The sequence below is a fragment of the Schistocerca serialis genome, chromosome 11 (assembly GCF_023864345.2).
Source record: "Schistocerca serialis cubense isolate TAMUIC-IGC-003099 chromosome 11, iqSchSeri2.2, whole genome shotgun sequence".
Lineage (NCBI taxonomy): Eukaryota > Metazoa > Arthropoda > Insecta > Orthoptera > Acrididae > Schistocerca > Schistocerca serialis.
In genome coordinates this window covers 52,469,170-52,483,810 of record NC_064648.1, presented here as the reverse complement: position 1 = coordinate 52,483,810, position 14,641 = coordinate 52,469,170, and the positions used below count along the sequence as shown (strand labels likewise).

The 14,641-nt window shown below is 41.3% G+C and overlaps 1 protein-coding gene across 1 annotated transcript; it reads left to right on the top strand.

The window, feature by feature from the left end:
* Positions 1 to 3,642: 3,642 nt before the first annotated feature.
* LOC126426427 (26S proteasome non-ATPase regulatory subunit 10-like) lies at positions 3,643 to 13,090 on the top strand. The gene is made up of 2 exons (XM_050088345.1): positions 3,643 to 3,656; positions 12,610 to 13,090. The coding sequence occupies exons 1-2, from the start codon at positions 3,643 to 3,645 to the stop codon at positions 13,088 to 13,090; spliced, it is 495 nt and encodes a 164-aa protein (XP_049944302.1).
* Positions 13,091 to 14,641: the final 1,551 nt, after the last annotated feature.

Below are 14,641 nucleotides of genomic sequence, written 5' to 3'. Positions count from 1 at the left end.
GAGTTTAGACTTTCATTACTGTTTACATCTGGTTTCAGCCAACTTTCCGTCCCTAGTACTATGTGGGCATTGTGACCTTTTATCAATGAGAGCCGTTCTCGGACCTTTCTATAGACGCTCCTACAGTTTACTATTACCACATTAATATTGTTATTCCCTGTTGCGTTTTGCCTGCTACTACCTTGTCACATCTCAGGAGGTGTCTTGTCGGGCCTAGGGAAGTCGCCTGTTCCACAGCCCCACGAAGCATCCCGCTAACCCCTGAACAAATGCGGCAGCCGGCGGCAACCGTTGATACTGAAACTTGAGAAATTCCTTTCGTAACACAGCTCTCTCTCTCTCCGTCTCTCTCTCTCTCTCTCTCTCTCTCTCAAGTGGCCACGCCCCGTCACCTGCCATTACCAGGCCTCCACGCTCTGGTGGTCACAATCGGACCGAACCATAAACAAAGGCGTGTTTATATGGTAAACCCCCCACATGTCTTGTAAATATTCTCTCACTCTGTCAGACTGATTGGCTGACTTATTAAATCTATACCCTTTATGTGGGAGAGTTTTTCCTTGCTTCCTATTGGTGGATACTAGGATTGGAATATTTGGTGAGACTCGATCCTGCAACCATCCTGTTTCCAAACCCTGCTGGATTTGCTTTCGCTTGACCCTATCGTTGATTATTGACACATTTACGTCATATGGTAGGAAGTCCTTTACGTAGGAGGTAGCTGAAATTTTCAAATTTCAGCTCAGTTACTTGCTATGTCCTTAAACAATCTGCAGAGGTGTAGGACACCTATGAGTTCACAATACCAGTATCGGAAACAATAAATTGATAAACGGGAAAATTGTTGTTGCAACTGGGTTTTTAAAGCACTATATGACTCTTATATCGGTTCCCGTGAGATTACTGATGTTAACCACTGCCGGGCGTGGCCGGCACTTGGATGGGTGACCGTCCAGGCCGCCAGGCACTGTCGCCAATTTTCAGGGTGCACTCAGCCTCGTGATGCCAATTGAGGAGCTACTCGACCGAATAGTAGCGGCTCCGGTCAAAGAAAACCATCATAACGACTGGGAAAGCGGTGTGCTGACCACACGCTCCTTCTATCTGCGTCCTCACCTGAAGATGACACGGCGGTCGGATGGTCCCGATGGGCCACTTGCGGCCTGAAGACGGAGTGTTATATGAGTTTTTTGGTCGTTCTCTCCACTACATCCAGAAGGAGGAGGAAGGGCCTGCTGCCAGCAACAACAAGAACAACAACAAAACAAGAAATACCTCTGCAAGGCAGAGTCCACTGCAGTGTATTGAAAAGCAGTAAACACGACACACTTTTTGAGGGACCCAATGTACAGTAATGAGCTGTCATGGCTAGGTGTCAGAGATCGATATCAGTCGAGAATCTGACGTCGGATTAGGTTTTTAAGGCAGAATAGATTTCCTAAATTGGACCTCTACTTTCGGAAGGAGCAAGAGCCTACCAAGTGTCGGGATAGTAATAACAACAACAACAAGTAGCACTCCATGACAGAGTCCAGTGCAATGTATTGAGAAGTACTAAAGATGACACATTTAAACTGTAATCCAATCCCTAGTAACAAGTTGTCATGGCTAGATGTCAGAAATCGGTATCAATCGGAATTTAAAGTCACGATTGGGTGTTTAAAGTAGTATTAAACTCCTAAATTCGTTCTCTCCACGACAATCAGAAGGAGGAAGGGCCTGCTGGGTGATAGGATACTAACAACATGAACAAGAACAACAGCAAATATCGTTGCGTGCATGGCGAATCACTAAACATGATAAACTTAAACTGCGATCCAATCCCTAGTATGTACTTAAGTTGTCATGGTCAGATGTCAGAGATCGCTTTCAGTCGGGAATTTGACGTCGTGGTGCGTTTTTAAAATACTATAGAATTTCTAAATTGTTCTCTCCACTACACTGAGTCAGGATAGAGACAACAGAAAATAGCACTGCAGAACAGAGTCCACTGCAATGTACTGAGAAGAACTGAGCACAAAACACTTAAACCACGACCCAGTCCGTAACAACAGGTGTCATGGCAAGGCGTTATGCATCGCTGCACACTATTTTTGTAAAAATACAATTTTCATTCTGCATGTGTGAAAGTTTTGCAGTGTGTAGATACACCCTTCCCGCTTGTTTTCAGTCAACCGGTTCCCGTGAATGGCGCCGTCGCAGCATGTCTTCAAGATGGCTGCTACACGTGACGTTCGTCAGAAGCCACATGCTGTCATAGAATTCCTGTGCTGTGAAAACGAGGCAGTGGAAACATCCGCAAGAGGTTTAAAAAGGTGTATGGAGATGCTGCTGTCGATCGCAGTACAGTTATTCGCTGGGCAAGCAGGTTACGTGATGAAAGCGGGCACGGCAGTATTGAAGATTGTCCTCGCAGTGGCAGGCCTCGTACTGCACACACTCCAGACAATGTATAGAGAGTTAACGAATTGGTGACTGCTGACAGACGCATCACAGTGAACGAATTGTCACGGTACGTTGGGATAGCGGAAGGAAGTGTTTGCAGAATAGTGTTGGCGTTAAAAAATGTTTGTGCCAGTTGGGTTCCCAGGATGTTGACAGTGGCTCACAAAGAAACAAGAAAAACGGTATGTAGCGAACTTTTGGAACAGTACGAGAATGGTGGGGATGAATTTCTTGGAAGAATTGTGACAAGTGACGAAACATGGCTCCATTATTTTTCACCAGAGACGAAGAGGCAATCAATGGAGTGGCATCATGCAAATTCACCCAAGAAAAAAAAATTCAAAACCACACCTTCTGCTGCAAAAGTTATAGCAACGGTGTTTTTCGATTCCGAAGGACTCTTGCTTGTGGACATCGTGCCAAGTGGAACCACCGTAAATTCTGATGCATATGTGACGACACTGAAGAAACTTCGAGCTTGACTGAGTCGTGTTCGACCACATCGGCAAAAGCAGGATGTTTTGCTGCTGCACGACAATGTACGGCCACATCTCAGGCAAAAACCATGGAAGTGATCACAAAACTCGGTTGGACAACACTGAAATACCCGTCTTACAGTCCATGACTCCATGTGGCTATCATCTCTTTGGGAAACTGAAAGATTCTCTTCGTGAAACAAGGTTTGAAGATGATGACTCCCTTGTGCACGCTGCCAAACAGTGGCTCCAACAGGTCGGTCCAGAATTTTATCGTGCGGGTATACAGGCGCTGGTTCCAAGACGGCGTAAGGCAGTTGAGAGGGATGGAAATTATGTGGAGAAATGAAAATATTGTTCCTAAGGGATGTATCTACACACTGTAAAACTTCCAAACATGTAGAATAAAAGATGGATTTTAAAGAAAATAGTGTGCATTTCGTTTGGAGTGACCCTCGTAGATGCCTGTGCAGTATGTAAACTCATGGCTATTTCTCGAATATATATACCAAAATATACCAGACTGCGTCCGTTACCAATCTACATATTTCTAGCAGTTAGCGTGTAATTTACTTTTACGATGGCCCATCGTTTCCTGTATAGATCGCAGTCACAGAGCATTCTCGCATTCTTAGGATAAACTAGAGACTGGAAGATCTCCCAGCATTGTCTTTGACCAAATTAATTTGCAGGTGACCAGAAGTAGAGGGCTACATTACACATGAACAGGACGAGGTGAGTCTGTAACTGCTGTTCAGTATACACTGTTCCACACCCATATTTCTCCTGGTGCCCATCCAAATGCACAAGATCTCTTCAGATGCGCGCTTACGAAGATGTACAGTAGATATGAGAATGTTGTGATAATATAAGAGATGAATATTAACAAGAAACGTGTGCATTATGCATGATGGCGATCCAGACAGATGGAGATTGATGCATTTTACGTAAGTAAACAGCACTATCAGCTCTACATTATTGTTTTAGTGTCTCGGGTCAGTAATAAGAAGTTATTGGTAATAGAGAGAACTGATCATGGAATACAGAGACATGCATTCCTAAGGAAACATGGTTCTGTACTTAAAACGCGCTATAATGTTAGAGTCAGGTGGATTCCTACTTATTAGCCATGTGGTACGCGCCTCTTTCCAATGTAAGAAACGTATATCCAGCGTATTTCTCCCTGCTAGTTTCTCTACGGTAAACTATGGTGACAAACTGTAAAGTGACAAAACTAATTTCATACACACCAACCAAAACACAAACATTATATAGTTTTCCAGAGGTGTATCACGCCTACTGTTTACAGAGATCAAGCCCGATTACGGTTCATAAATTATGATATGTTCACAACAGTCCTATAAATTGATCGTTGACAGTCGAAATTGCATACGAAGAAACAGTGAAAACTTACAAGGAAATGAACACCATGATCAGCAGCTAGAGGAGATGTAACATTCTTACCACAGTTTACCACTGCCCCAGGTATCCTTCCTGTTGCACACAGACATCATCATGGTTCAATCTTAGGTTGTATTGCCCATGTGTGGTATAACATCTCCATTTCGCCTCGACGCACATTTCCAGATTGCCTCCTCTCTCCACTAGTAAGGTATATATATATATATATATATATATATATATATATATATATATATATATATATATATATATATATATGTGTGTGTGTGTGTGTGTGTGTATATATGTATATATACACAAAATTTTACTTATTTTTCTCAGTATACATTTCATGGTATGCTTCTCTAATATTATATATTCTCAGTCAGTCCCCATAATTTTACGAAGTTTTCGAGATTTTAAGCGCTGTTTGGCGTGGCCGGCACTGGGATGGGTGACCGTCTGGGCCGCCATGCTATGTTGCCATTTTTCGGTGTGCACTCAGCCTTGTGATGCCGTGATGCCAATTGAGGAGCTACTCGACCGAATAGTAGCGGCTCCAGTCACAGAAAACCATCATAACGACCGGGACAGTAGTCTGCTGACCACACGTCCCTCCTGTCTCCATCTTCAGCTGAGTATGATGCGGCGGTCGGAAGGGTCCCGATGGGCCACTTGTGGCCTGAAGACGGAGTGCTTTCGAGATTTTACATATTTCATCTTATTTCCCTCAATTTTTGCGTATTTCACATCGATTTTTCGTGATTATACTTTTTTTCCTCGAATTTTGCCTATTTCATGACTTTTTAATATTTCTTCACAGTTTTCCACATGTATGTCGTAATACTGTTGACATACCTACGTGCTGTTTGATGACCCAGTCCTCCCGTTGGTGGATACACCTTCAGACACCCAACTATGAGGGTAACCCGTGGCGGATCCGGTTTTCAACACTATCCCAGACGTAGCGTTGTGTGAATGCACTTCTGAGCATCACTCCAGATATAACGCGTGACGAACAACCAACCTTACCCCAGATATGGTGTATTGTGGATCCACATGAGAACGTCGTTATGGATATAACGAGTGATGGATCCTCACTTGAACACTAACTCAGGTGTACTCTGGGTCTTGGGAGATATCCGTAACACATCACACATGCACGGATACTTACATAGAGAAAACAGAGTTAACGTACTGCAACTGTAGAATATGTACTTGGAGGTGACTAGATGTATTCGAGTACAATGCTATAGTATACCGTCCGAGCAGCAAAATAGTGAATTTGCGCTATGTGGCGAGAAGTGATGTCTAGACCGCATCGCCAGAAGTGACATAAAACCGATAAAATTAAGAAAATATACGAAAGATACGTATAAATCGAGAGAAGAAACGATAAAATGCGGGGTAAATTGAAGGAATACTTGCATGTCTTCTGGTTGGCGTAGGAAAATTCTTGTACGTGGAAAACATGTATGTAGCAGTAAGAATAATACGAGAAAAAGTTGACATGGAAGCAACAGGAACCTGGGAAACAGTCATTTTTCATCAAAGCGGTAAGACGGCTGGAATAGAATCTTTTAACATGGATGACCGCTAAATGTAAAGTAATAAATTTATATATGTCTGACTACAAGCAGAGGTGTGACCCCAGAGTTATGAGCAACCATCTTACAGGTTTTTATAAAGTGTTCTTAGTTAAGGAGCGTTTTATTGCCAGCTGTTGGACTGCAATATACAACTATAAAATGGATCACGTTTTTGACCATGTGCAGGACTGTTTAGGTGTTTTAAACCTTAAAAAGCAGTGTGCTTCTATGTATTCTCCACCGAACAGAGCCTTGAGGTGACAGGTAACAAATACCTCACAAACAGTTGCCGTATGATTTCTTTAACAACATGCTGCTGTATGTCTATTGGGGCAATAGTGATACGTGCAAGTTGACAGTTGTCTTTGGTGCGTTCCTGGAAAAGACAACATCTATTTCTAAACTGACTTACAGCTGATATATTGAATGGAATGATCGATTGACATAGAGTTGTAACGAGATTTGATTTAATGGCAGACTGATGACGCATTTTAGAGAGAGGGATATGTTGCTGCAGGCCATGTATCGCGCATTTAGCAATTTTCTCCGTTGTTCCCTCGGAGAGTATCAGTTCTGTGGTATAACCTGCGTTCGACTCTTATGAAACCGCGCTTTCCGTATGTGGCTTAGGGCACTATCTACCTGCGATAGTTAACAGTAAACCTCTCGATACCACACTCATCGCAGGACTTCCAGTTGATGCGTGATTAAACAGGTCCATCGACGAAAAACCTGTTTCGGTATCCTCCTTTAGACGAACGAAGATTTCTGGGACGTACTCCATTCGCCTGCAGCATCTTGTGGATAAATCGAGTCTTCAGTTTCATAAAGGTGTGAAGCGCCTGTTACTATACTTTTCAGTTCCTCCTATCCAAAAGTATGCATGTGGATCATCTGGGAGATTGCAAGTCTTAGAATTTTTAGTACGTAGTGAATAAGATTCCCAAACGTTATAGAAAATCAAACAACACATGCGTAAGTCGGCAATATGACCACATACATATGGAAAACTGTGGAAAAAATATCACAAAATCGAAAAAAATTACGTGAAAATCTAGTAAAATCACGAAAAATTGATGTGAAAGATGTAAAATGAGGGAAATACGATGAAATATGTGAAATTGCGAAAAAGTGGTAAAATTACGGGAATTGACTGAGGATATATAAAATTAGAGAAACATACCATGAAATGAGTACTGGCCGAGCGGTTCTAGGCGCTACAGTCTGGAACCGCGTGACTGCTACGGTAGCAGGTTCGAATCCTGCTTTGGGCATGGATGTGTGTGATGTCCTTAGATTGGTTAGGTTTAAGTAGTTCTGAGTTGTAGGGGACTGATGACCACAGAAGTTAAGTCCCATAGTACTCAGAGCCATTTGAACCATTTGGGGGTGGGGCTCTCTGGTAAACATGAGTGTCCACGTACTGCGGCTACGAGGGCGGCGGCAATTTTCATCGACCTCTGAGCGTTGAGTGTAATACAGGCACCAAAGAAAATATATTACAAGGAAAAGATAGTCATATCAGATAACAAATTAAAGACAATACGAGATATTGTGAAGGTAGAGACTGGTGGAACCAGATATGAAGAGTGCCAAATAGCATTAAGAGTAAATGACACACTGATGACAGATGTGTATAGTGTTGCAGAACCTTTTAACAAACATTTTATAACTGTTGCTGTGAAGATGGGGTTGTCAGGTTCTGTAGATGCTGCCATGGCATACCTCAGATGAAACATTTCAAGTAACTTCCATAATATGAATTTGACCCTCACTACCACAGCAGAAGTAATTCCATCATAAAATCTTTAAAATCAAAAACATCTAGTAGGTATGATGAAATATCAACAACGTTAATTAAAGAATGTGATTCAGAGTTATGTTACATATTAAGCTATCAATGGAATATTTCCTGAATGGTTAAAATATGCTGAATTTAAGCCACTGTTTAAGAAAGGATATAAAGAAATAGTGTCAAATTTCCATCCAGTTTCATTTTTGCCAGCATTCTCAAAAATTTTAGAAAAGGTAATGCACAATCGGGTTTATAACCATCTTATCACAAATAACACACTGTCAAAGCTGCAGTTCGGATTTCTAAAGCGTTCTGATATTCAGAAGCCTGTCTACAGTTACAGTGAAAATGTATTTAATTCATTAGACAAAAAGTTGCAGGTATCTGTCAAAGGCATTTCACTGTGTAAATCACAATATCCTTTTAAGTAAATTAGAATATGTTGCAACAAGAAATGCTGCAAAATGGTTCAAATCTTATATTTCTAGCACGAAACAGAGTGTTATTAGGAAAGAGAACAATCAGGCATCATCCAACTGGGAACTAGTTACACATTGGGTCCCACAAGGTTCCATCTCAGGGCCTTTACTTTTTCTTGTGTATATCAATGACTTTTCATCGGTAACATTACCAGATGCCAAGTTTGTTTTGTTTGCCGATGATACAAACATTGCAATAAATAGCAAAACAAGAGCGGCTAATAAAATATTTGTGGACATTAATCACTGGTTCATAGCCAATTCTTTGTCTCTAAACTTTAAAAAACACACTACATGCAGCTCAGGACTTGCGAGCGGTGTGCCACGAGTATATGCCTAAAATACGATGACAAGGAGATAGAAGAAGTGGACAATGTTAAATTCTTGGGATTACAGCTTCATAACAAATTAACTGGGAGGAGCACACCACAGAATTGTTGAAACATCTAAACAAACCTCTATTTGCAATGCGAATTCTGTCAGACATAGAGGATATAAAAATTAAAAAGCTGTCATACTATGCTGACTTTCACTCCATAATGCCATATGGGACGATTTTTTGGGGTAATTCGTCAAGTCAAGCTAAAGTTTTCCGGGCACAAAAAGTGCAATAAGAGTTGTATGTGGTGTGAAGTCAAGAACATCCCGCAGAAGCCTGTTTAGGGAACTAGGGATATTAATGCTTCCCAATATATTTATTCCTTAATGAAATTTGTCATTAAAAATATATCACTTTTTCAAACCAACAGCTCAATTCATGGAATAAATACTAGAAGTAAGAATAATCTTCACAAGGATTTAAAGTCACTTACTTTTGTCAAAAAAGGTGTGCATTATTCAGGAACACACATTTTCAATAACTTGCCAGCAGCCATAAAAAGCTTAACAACCAATGAAATTCAGTTTAAGAGAAGCCTAAAGGATTTATTGGTGGTCAACTCCTTCTACTCCATTGATAAATTTCTCAGTATATATAGCTGTAAATATTTGTCATATATTATTGTTTTTATAAGATGTTCCACATCCTGGAGGACCTCCACTACCGATCAACTAGAATGAAAGTAAATTTAATCTAATTTAATTGGGACAAGGGTGCACGGGATGTGCGAGTGTTCCAGCGATCTCCGACAACTTGCCATGACAACTACTGCTATGGACTAGGTGGTGGTTTAGGTGTGTCGTATTCAGTGCTTCTCAAACCATCGCAGTTGTGTCGTAGTTGTGCCTTGCAGTGCTATTTTCTGTTGTCTCTATCCCATCATGCAGCAGGCCCTTCCTCCTTCTTCTGGATATAGTGGAGAGAACAGCCTTAGGAGTTATATGGTGCTTTAAAAACTAAAATGCAACATCAAATTCCCCGTTGATCAAGTTATTGTTTCTGATAGTGGTATTGCGAGGATGTAGCTATCCAGCCCGTCTGCAGATTGTTTAAGGACATAGCATGTAACTGAGCTGAAAATTGAAATTTTCAGGTATCTCCTACATTAATGGACTTCCTACCATATGACGTAAATGTGGCAGTAATCAGCGATAGGGTCAAGGGAAAACAAATCCAGTGGGGTTTGGAAACCGGATGCAGGATCGTATCCCGCCAAATATTCCAGTCCTATTACCCACCAATTGCAAATAGGAAAAACTGTCCCACACAAAAGGTATCGATATAATGAATTAGTCAGTCAATCTGACAGAGTGAGGGAATATTTCCAAGATATCCACAGCTGGAGGTTTACCAGATCTGTTTATGGTTTGGTCCGACTGCGACCACCAGGGCGTGCTGGCTTGGTATTATCAGGGCGTGGCCACTTGAGAGAGAGAGAGAGAGAGAGAGAGAGAGAGAGAGAGAGAGAGAGAACTGTGTTACGACAGTAATTTCAGCCTACGCGAGTGGCGACACGTGAGAGAGTTTTTCAGATATGTTTAAGCGGTCTGTGACAGCGTAATTACGTGTTACCTTACACGATCGGGATAAAAAGACACCGCAGCAATTGTTTAAACATTCCACACACTGCAATCAATTTCCTGACAAATCCTTTAAAGAAACTATGTTCCATAGACCACCTTGTGTCCCATAAAGAGTTTAAATCAGTCAGTTTAGCATCAAAAAGTAAATAAACTATATGCCAAACACTGTTTTGTAAGCCATAAATTGTTTAAGTAAACAATATTCCACCCATTATTTAAATTGTTTAAACAATATTCGATGCACTGCAATCGATTTCCCGCCAAATTCTTTATTTAAATGAATAAACCATATTCCATACACAACCTCGTACCCACTTAAATTGCTTAAATAAACATTATTCCACACATTGCCTTGTCTACCAGAAATCTTTTAAACAATATTCCATACACTCCACTCGATTTCTCACCAAATTGTTTAAATAAACTGTATTCGATACACAGTCTTGTATCCCATAAATTGTTCAAATAAACAATGTTTCACGCATTGTCCAAATTGCTTAAACAACATTCCATACACTGCAATCGATTTCCCACCAAATGGCCAATCAGCTGAGTCTTTTTCCCGCGAATTTCCAGAACGGGGAGTGGAGGGGGAGGGGTGTGGGAAGGAGTTCTACTACCTTGGAAGAAATATGGCACGTGACTGGTGAAGCATAGTGGCCATAGGATGTACACTACGTTATTGCTGACCAAAACGAGTTTACTAGTGTCAAACATTGGTCTTATATTTGTGGAATAAATTTCTGCGGATGTACTTTTGGACCACAGGATTATATAGAGGTGAATTACAGACTGTTTAAAAAATGGAAAAGAACTCCGTGACACACCCGCCTCACATTTCCACTCTATAAATTACGTCTCTGATTTTGTAATGAAACCGACAAACGAGGGGAATCATTGCCGACTCTGGTATTTGACGTTCGCAAATTTTTTGCCGCCATGTAAACTGGTGCACACTCCAGAGGCAGCCAAAGTTGTATCACCTCCACCAAGGCAACACATAGGAGAGGACTGTGGGGGTTAAAAGCACCTCCAGGCATGACCACTGCACAGACTTCCAAAATTCACAGTGATTATATCGCCACTTGATAGGAACTTCAACAAGCCTTTGACATAATTTTCAGAACTCTAAATTCATTTTGAATATGTGAACTGTGTGAGCTCATAATGAAGTTGTTTGTACTAACTCATTTCCAGGTGAATTAGTGGCATCAGCGTCTGCATTTACTTATGAAATTTACAGTAAAAGAACTGATTGTTTGGTTTGTAGATGTTGGATTTATCAGCTGTAACATCCCTCCTGGCAGAATGAGCAAACGAATTTGTTCTTAACTGCCTTTGATTTACATATACGTTGCTGCACTTCACTTGTCAGCACATATAACAAACGATTCGTGATATTAGAATGTAGATAATGTCTGTTAGGCTCACTGCAGTTAGTTGTCACGTGGCAGTGATAAGGTGGTGGTTCTTGGTACCTACATCAATGCCTTGAGGTATACAATGATATCAGGATGAAGAGATTGGATTATGGAAATCCACCAAAATTTTGGTTTACTCTGAGTCCATATGTTTTACTGATGGGTTTATATAAATGGAAACCAGAAGAACCTATTTAAAATTTGTGTCTACGTGTGTGTGCGTGCATGTGTGTGTGTGTGTGTGTGTGTGTGTGTGTGTGTGTGTGAGAGAGAGAGAGAGAGAGAGAGAGAGAGGGAGAGAGAGTGAGTGAGTGTGCGTGGTGAGAGAGGCACAATTGCACTTTCCTGTCTGTCCATATCTGGGTGAACTTGGCTGTATGATTGTCAAGATGTGCATGGACATTCTCCCAGTGGATGCCTTATGTGGTTGCAAATGTGATAATTTGCATGTAGCAGGGCATACGTACTATGTTTTAATAGATGGGAGGGAGCGCTGAAATACTGTCATTATTATATATTAAATGTTTTGATTAAATGAAACTAATTTTCTCTAATTAGTGATGTATCGAAGAACTTACATATAACTGGACTGAAATTTTTGCTACACTGTAGGGATATTATCTTCAAATACCTAGAGGCACGACTAGTTTCACGTATTTCCTTTTTAAGTGGCAGAATGAATTATGGACCCATGCAGCTGGTGTTCGTTGTATTATGTGTACGTTTCAGCGAAGATAAGCTATTGCTTAACAATAAAATCCTGAACTCAAAGGAAATCACGATTTGGAACTAATTACGTCAAAATGTGAGAACTGAATTAATTGTGAGAAGGAATATAGGAAGTTTTAATGCAAAGTGGATGAGGGCTACCTTATATGCTGATTTTTTTCAGCGCTCTATATTAACGAAGGAAAACTTGTAGTTTTAAAATTTGTCACTGGACGGATTCTGAATGTTACAGTTTCACATATCTGACAGTTTTCTTCAATTTTCTTGTGTGTGTCTAATAGTAGAGTGTAATAATGTTTGTGACTCGTACAGGAGCATTTCTCGTGACGAGAAAGGCAGGAGGCTTATCCAGGCGGCTCAGGGCGGTGAAACGGAAGAGCTGAGGGCTCTGCTAGCAGTGGGGGCAGACGTGGGGTCGATGGACGACGACAGGAGGACCGCTCTGCAATGGGCAGCGTGGGAGGGACACGAGGAAGCGGTGACGTATCTACTGGAGATTGGAGCAGAGGTGAATGCCCGGAACATCAGGCACAACACGCCTCTGCACTCAGCCGCAAGTGCTGGCCATGCGGCTGTGGTGAGGCTGCTTATGAGGGCCTCTGCTGACGCCAACATCAGAAATATATCGGGATATACGCCGCTGCACTGGGCGGCACAAGAAGGCCACTTACAAGGGGCGACTGTGCTGCTGGAGTTTGGAGCCAACATGGAGGCTAGGGACGATGAGGGGAATATACCCCGTCAACTTGCCAGGAACAACAACCATCAGCAACTGCTACAGTTGCTAACATGAAGCTTCCAGTTCTATAGTTCTACAGACATGTAACAACGTAAGCTCCATATATTATTTTCCCTTTCTTTTAAAATAAAGAATATAAAAAATTAGTCCTATTTTCATTCATTTGCGCCTATCATTACATAGCAGGTAGAACTGATCTAGTAACACAACAAGAATGATAACAGGAGATAACCATACACTAATATAAGTACCCTTTCTGTATAGGAGACAGTACGAAACATATTTATTGAGCTAACTTTATAGAAGTCAATTGCAAATGAAAAACATTCCCTTCGTTACCAAAAGACAGCAATACTGTCTGAAGCTCAAGTTTCTGCTGGCGCATAGATTGTTCAAATAACTTATACAAATGCAGTTATGAGATGTCTTCATCAGTTACTGATGCTTTGGCAGAAGACACAGTCATTTATTTTTCAGTGCATAGATGGTAACATGGTGGCTGTCAAAGACGTCATCTGGCTCAAATCCTACACGTTGTTTGAACTAATGTTCCACAATATCTAATTATTAATATGTCCTTGGTAGGACCATATATGATGATATGCCAACGAGCACACACTGCAGACTATACAGATTGCTATCATTTAGGCTGAATGGTTAGGAAGAATCTTTGATCTCAGACAGAGTTTACTTCAGTGTAGATGATGGAATAGCTTTCCTATTTAATTACATTGTGACGCTGTGACCAATGATCACATACGTATATTTGCAATTGTATTATCATTTTTTTTTTAATTACAGGGTCAAAGAACTAACTCAAACGAATCCTTTCCCACAAAGCTTTGATGCTTTTCTCTTCTGACGGCCTCCCCTTTTCACCTAGATGTCATACCAGCAGAGCGGCAGCAGGGGTCCCGCAGCAGCTCTGGCCGTATAGGTGTTGCTGCCGACTGTACCCTGACAATTCCAGCACGCAGTCTGCCAGTATCTCATAATGGGAGAATGTTACAAATTTATGCAAGCATATCACAGAACTAAATACATCGCATGAGAGATCAATGCTACTCGAGTCTAGAAGAATGAAACACATTGCCGTTTGTAGTGTTGATCGAAGTTACTACTACCATTTGCCACTGTGAGGAACATTACTCTACATCATACACCTATCGTCAGCAATTGTACACTATGCGATCAAAAGTATTCGGACACCTGGCTGAGAATGACTTAGAAGTTAATGGCGCCCTCCATCGGTAATACTGGAATTCAATATGGTGTGGGCCCACCCTTAGACTTGATGACAGATTCCACTTTCGCAGCCATATGATCAGTCATGTGCTGAAAGGTTTCTTGAGGAATGGCAGCCCATTCTTCACAGAGTGCTGCACTGAGGAGAGGTATTGATGTCGGTCGATGAGGCCTGGCACGAAGTCGGCGTTCCAAAACATTCCAAAGGGGTTCTATACGATTCAGGTCAGGACACCGTGCAGGGCAGTCCATTACATGGATGTTAATGTCACTTAACCACTCCGCCACATGCTGTGCATTATGAACAACTGTTCGATCGTATTGAAAGATGCAATCGCCATCCCCGAATTGTTCTTCAAC